We start from the raw sequence: 6680 nt of genomic DNA on the forward strand, positions 1-6680 counted from the left end.
ATGCAGAGTAAGGCCCCGTTTACACTAGTGCGTTTTAGTTTTAAAACGGCGTTTTAGAATGAAAACGATCCGCGTCCACACTCGCGTTTCACCCAGCGTTTCTGAACTGCTCTCCGTCCACACCAAAACGCTGAAAACGCACATCATGTGACCACACAGACACTCTCTGGCAAGCGCTGCAGCTCATCTACCCAGATGAGAGCTCTGCTAGTCGGACTTCTCATCAAGCATCTACCGCTGGATCTAATATCTCACTATATTTATTAAACGGGATATTTCATTCATCTTGTTGTCTTTATCTAACGACATATTCCCTGACTTTGGTCATTAGAATCTTACTTTTTCTCAGGTAACGTGTTTTGGCTGAGCGCAAAGATAAGTTAATGATTGATGAAACCACGTAGCCTATTATGTATATTGACTGATCGCTTGCCTTTATTTCCTATAATGTAAAAACTTATTGTATGTTATACTTTTATAATGGCCATTATCGATTATTAAAACTGATATTCAGCAAAAGAGAGGGTGTGTTTCGTATTATTACTGAAATTGAAAGGAGACAGTTGTTATCGGCTTCGTTTTGTTATAAATATCCACACAGTGAAGATGACGCTCATGCAGCACGACGCCTCAACATTTCTGCTGTCTGTTTAGTTGTTAATATTAAAATAAAAATAGGCAGTTCCCTTAAATCATGTATACAATTTATTGTTGAGAAAGTGAAACAACGTAGCCAGGGTGATGTGAATGAAGTTATAAAGTACACTGTTCCCTTTGAAGATTTACCCGTGTCCTCGGTATAGTCTGCTTTTCCATATCAAACTGAGAAGAAGAGACTGCAGCATTGATCAAACTTGCGAAGTCTGAACTTACACGGAGAAAATGCAGGACTGAACTGTGTGTGTTAGGCTACTTAATATTCAGGAAAGCCCCAATCAGAGAGGCGAATGTCAGCAGCCCCGCCTCCGTTTTCAGATGTCTCCGTTTTCCATCATCCACACTGAGACGGAGCAGCAGCGTTTCAGAATGAAAACGGCCTCTCAAGCGTTTTCGTAACGCTCCGTTTTCGGCGCTTGAGAACTCCGGCGTAGTGTGGACGGTTGGCGTAACCGTAGCAAAACTTATGCGTTTTCAAACTAAAACGCATTAGTGTAAACGGGGCCTAAAAGCCATTCTAGTAAATATATTGTAGATTGAAATACAATTAATCAATGTCTCTGTTGATTTCATCACTACAACACTGAAGTCATAAACTGTCAAATGACACCAAACATGACAAAGATATCAGAAGGAAGAACACAAGCAGATGAATTGTGTATGGTGAAGAGCACATGGTTACTGTAAGCAAATGGCAGAGATGTGTATCGGAGCTGTGAGGAACTCTGCCTCACCAGGAGGACCCATCCCATGCTTGGAATGTATCAGTAGTCCTTCATTAGCATAGAAGGAAAAATATATAATATTTTCTCAGCTTACACGCTCTTTCTAACTTTATACGGCCCTCTTTTGTTGTGATGGCGAGGGTCTCAGGAAGCCATGACTCGAAGAATCGCGTTGGATATTCACCTTCTATGCCCTCAGGTAATCCGACAATTCGGATATTCTTCCGTCTGCCCCTGTTTTCAAGGTCGTCTGCCCTTTCATTCAAATCGTGCACAAGTTTCTCCAGACTTTGTAGTTTAGTTTTGAAAGGGGACAATTCGTCTTCCACCTCAGATATCCTGGTTTCTGCTTCTGCGATCCTTTTATTATGCTCGTCTAGCATATGACCGCATATCTAGCGGTGCATTTGCAGTAGCTGTGATATCGGGTTCATTTTATCATTTATGAGTTTAGAGATATTAGCTGTAATCTCCGCTACCGCGTCCGACAGTGGGTTTGTGGATGAGCTCGTGTTAGCGCCGTCAGGATGTTCGTTAGCCTCTTCACGGCTGGTAAACTGCGTTTTTTTACGTGGCATATTTTCCAATTGCCTCAGAAAGTAGTCATCTATGCTCATACTGTAAAATACTGAGTCTGCGCGTGTAAAAACGTAACCTACTGAAAGTTTTAAAATATGACAACGTGACACTACCGCTTAACTACACACAGCCTTCCTTCAAGGCGCCATCTTGGAACTCTGATTTTCATTTGTTAAACTAAATTTTCTGTTCAAAGGTAATTATTTACATTAAGTTTTGATTTTTGTTTTCCTGCGAGTTGTGGAGTTCCTCCTACACTAATGACTACATTATTTATTTCTTATGGTAATGGCATGTATATTTGCAGCATGTCTTGCTGAATGGATCACATTGAAGCGGAATACTTCAAATTAATTTATTATATATTATTTCAGTCAATATATGTCAGTTTTGTGTTTAAGTTTCACAAACCTCTCACGTTTCATTTGTTGTGCTTCTTTGTCTACAGTTACATCAATTTCTAACTGATTATTTATTTAAGACAGCTTTTATCCTTTAGATCAATTTATTTAGTTATTTTTATTTTAGTCATTTATTTTATGTCATTTGCACATTTGCAGTCATTTGAGTTTAAAAGAAAACATTTCTTAGTCTTATGTCTTGTTACCATAGTGACATGTTCTGAGAATAGAGCGCATACCAAAAGTGTACTTGAAGCCCTGCATCATCGGAGAATATCTTGTGGGTTTGTTGTACAGGTGTGTTTTTAAGTGTTTAAATACTTGCGTTCCGAGAGTTTTGAGACTGTCTCAGCGATTGAACAACTTCCGTTTGAGTGATTCACGGTGCAAGACCGAAATCCTCATCCTATTCCAGCTAGCAAACCCCAAGTTTTTGAAAGGTTACAGGTGAAAGACTGAAACCCTGTACCGAACTATATGATGGTCGAACAGAATTCTGATCTCCCCACAACATCAGCTGCTAAAATGGAGGAAGACGAAGTTCCCAAAGCCTGCAAGATCTCCCAGAGCCAGAAAAAAGTGAAGCAGCTCAAAGAAAGGCCAAAAAATGGCACTAATAGTGAGTCTTATTTACATTGTGCTATCCAATATCCAGTGTTTTCCTGACATAATAATATACTTACTATTAAAAATAATGTTTGTACAGGATAATAGACAGCTGGTTAAACTGCTGGCTATCATTGCATTCACGTGAATCTTAATGCAACATTTTGGGTAAAATGATAATGTATTTCATTTTCAGCTTTTCTGATACAACTTTAGTCTAAAATCCTTTAGTAAAATGAGATATGCACACAGACTTTCATTTTCAACCGACAGCCCCGATGGCTTTCGGTGAAATGCTTTCCATTACAAAATCACCACATTTAAGATCTGTTCTCTTTAAAAATATGTGATCTTCACTGACTAATATATATTTGATATAAAGTGGGTCTCAGACCGGACAAGAATCACTGCATTAAATGACATTTAAAATAAACATGAAAATTTATTTCAGCTCAGTATTTTAAATGGAGTTTCTGCGCTAGCCTGCTGGTACTGACGGTGCTAGCGGTTCCATACAATAGACTATCGTCTCGTTTTATGCTTGAACAACTAAATGAATGCTTGGGTTAATTTAACTGATTGTAATTTAATTACATTACAATGTTTATGCTGTAAAAGCAACCTTATAAAATGTTAAATAATCACTGAAACCTTTCATCGGAAATTTACTGTTGGCTGAAAAACTCTAGCTGTGCAATATAACCCAGTATTCAGTTTTCTATTTTAAAAAAGTGCACTGAACATGTAGTTTTTAAATCGTTTGGTGCATTGATCATTTGTGTAAGCAGTTTTATATAACATGAAAATAATAAAATATTATAATCAAATACAATAATTAATAATAAAATACAAAAGTGTAGCAAATCCATGGTAAACTTGTGGTAACCTTGGTTTAGCTACAATAACTTTTTAAAATGGTTATATATTGGGGTTTTTGTTTTTGGTGAATGTTCATTTTAAATTTCTCTCAAATTACTGTGGACAAGTGTGTAAAGATGTGCAATCATTTCTCTTTTAACAGATGAGAAGGAGAAAGTAAAAGAAAAGAGAAAGAAGAGAAAGAAGAGCAAGGTTGCTTCTTTCATCAGAGCTGCTCTTCGATGGTTCTGCTTCTGTCCTCGTAATGAGCCGTTCACACTTTCCTCATCTGATGGTAAATGATGGTTTTTGCATCTCAATATTTTCTAGTGTATAATGTCATTAATAAACTGTATTTTTACTCCCCTTTATCTGGAGTTTAACGTCTCCTTGAAAATGACTTTGTACTATGTGCAAACTGCAATCATTTGTCTTAACAGATTCTGAACATGAGATCTATGAAAAGATGATTGTGGAAGAGGAAGAAGTGAAGGAGATAATGCAGGAGGAGGTGGTGGAGAAGAAAGAGGAGGTGATGGAAGAAGAGAAGGAGGAGGTGGTGATGGTGGACACAGAGAAAGATAACACAAAGCAAGAAAAGACAAATGAGGAGGAGGAGGAGAAAAGTGGAGAGGAGAAGGTGGTGGAGAAAAAGGAAGAAGGGAAGGAGATAATGCAGAATGAGATTGTGGTGGAAAAGAAGGAGCAGGTGATGAAAAAGAAGAAGGTGGTGGTGATGGTGGTGGAAGTGGTGATGGTGGAGAAAAATAAACAAATAAAGAAAGATACCAGCACCCAACTAACAGAGGAGGAGAAGGTGGTGAAGAAAAAGGAAGAAGAGAAAGAGATAATGCAGAAGGAAGAGGTGGAGGAGGAGGTGATGAAAGAGAAGAAGGTGGTGGAGAAAAAGAAAAGAAAGAAAGATACCAGCACCCGACTGTCAGAGGAGGAGTTCTGGAGAAGGAAAATTGAGGAGGAGAAGGTGGTGGAGAAAAAGGAAGAAGAGAAAGAGATAATGCAGAAGGAAAAGGTGGTGGAGAAGGAGGAGAAGGTGATGAAAGAGGAGAAGGTGGTGGTGGAGAAAAAGAAAAGAAAGAAAGATACCAGCACCCGACTGTCAGAGAAGGAGTTCTGGAAAAGCAAAATTATCGCCAGAAGGCTATCTGCGGCAAAGTTTCTGATTGAGCAAATAAAGGAGGAGGAGGAGGACAAGATGAAAGCTGAGGAGGAGAAAAATGAGGAGGAAATAAAATACATTGGAAAGGAGGAGGAGGAGGTGAAGAAAAGGAGAAGGAGGCGGCGGCCAAGGAAAAACTGCAAGGTGGAAGAAGTGGAGGAGATGGAAGGAAAGGAAAGTGAGGAGGTGGAGAATCACATTGAGGAGAAAGAGCAAATGAATGACATTGAAAAGGAGGAGGAGGAGGAGGAGGTGGTGGTGAAGAAAAGGAGAAGGAGGAGGCGGCCAAGAAAAAATAACAGTATGAACGAGGAAGACAAAGAACAAAGTAGAGGAGTAGAGACATACTGTATGTGAAGGAGGAGGGTGAACAACATTGTACAACATCAATAAAAATGTGTTTTGTACAATACTGTATGTGCTGTGTGTTGTGTTCATCTGCTTAATTCTCTGTTTCAAAAGTATTGAATTTTGTTTGTTTAAAGAAAATGTTGATTTATATTTAGATTAAACATAAATGTAAACATATATATATATATGTACCAAAATTGTTTTGTATAGTTTAGTTTCTATGTATGTGTGTATCACATATACAAAACAAATATATATAATACACACACATATATAATGTCAGACTTATATTTTGCATGTGATTAATCTGCCCAGCACTAATACAGTAAACCTACAGATCCTGGAGTCTGACCTTTAAGATTTATATTGCTTCCATAGAAACCACTTACAAATCCATGAAAAATCTCATCACATCTTCAATCGATGAAAATCCATTAATAATCTATTAAATTTGACGTCTATCTAATTCTAACTTAATGAACTCTTAGTTTACTTTACCATCAAGACTAAAGACTTTTAGTGCAGGTCTCTAGTCGCTCCGTTTCTATTACCCTACAGTTGCACAAACTGAAATTATGAATTGAAAATATGGCCATTGGAAATGTTTAATTAGCAAAAACTGCCACTCTCACACAAACAAACACACACACACACACACACACAGAGAGACACACACTCTTCAGAATGGCAAAAGGTGGTTTTTCAGGCAATTCAAAAAAGCTATTTATCCGCTAAAGAATAGAAAAAAAAGTTTTAGCTGCACTGTAAAAAATGTAATGACAAAAAGTCAAGACAACAAATATTTTGATGTTACTTTAACAACTTTTAATATAATAACATTTTTGAAGTTGTACCAAGTTTAACTTAATATTTGTAATCTATTTGATTGATGCAAGTTGAGATGACTAGAAAAGTTAATTTGACTCAACCAGAGAATTCAATGACAAAACTGTCAAATGTGTTGTGGCGAAATACTTCAAATGAATTGATTATCTATTATTTCGTTTTGTGGTTTGAGTTTCACAACAACCTCTGGCGTTTCATTAATTGTGCTTCTTTGTCTACAGCTACATCAATTTCCTATTGATTATCTATTTAAGAAACATTTTGGATTTTTTATTTATTTTATGTCATTTGCACATTTGCAGTCATTTGACTTGAAAAGAAAACATTTCTGACAAAACTGTACAAATGTTGTAGAACAAAACACACATACACAAAATGAATAAATAAGTGATAGTACAAAACAGCACAATGTTGCAGCACTGTTGTAAAAAAAAAATAAATGAGTGAAAAAGAAGAGAGAACCCAGTCCAGGAGACTCGG

At 37.2% G+C, this 6680-nt stretch overlaps 1 protein-coding gene across 1 annotated transcript; it reads left to right on the top strand.

Annotated features, from left to right (window-relative positions):
* The first annotated feature begins 285 nt into the window (after window positions 1–285).
* On the top strand, window positions 286–5415 carry LOC141379335 (uncharacterized). The gene is made up of 3 exons (XM_073933419.1): window positions 286–2981; window positions 3990–4121; window positions 4267–5415. The coding sequence occupies exons 1-3, from the start codon at window positions 2840–2842 to the stop codon at window positions 5358–5360; spliced, it is 1368 nt and encodes a 455-aa protein (XP_073789520.1). The 5' UTR covers window positions 286–2839; the 3' UTR covers window positions 5361–5415.
* The last annotated feature ends 1265 nt before the right edge of the window (window positions 5416–6680 follow it).

The sequence above is a fragment of the Danio rerio genome, chromosome 20 (genome assembly GCF_049306965.1).
Source record: "Danio rerio strain Tuebingen ecotype United States chromosome 20, GRCz12tu, whole genome shotgun sequence".
In the NCBI taxonomy this organism is placed as follows: Eukaryota; Metazoa; Chordata; class Actinopteri; order Cypriniformes; family Danionidae; genus Danio; species Danio rerio.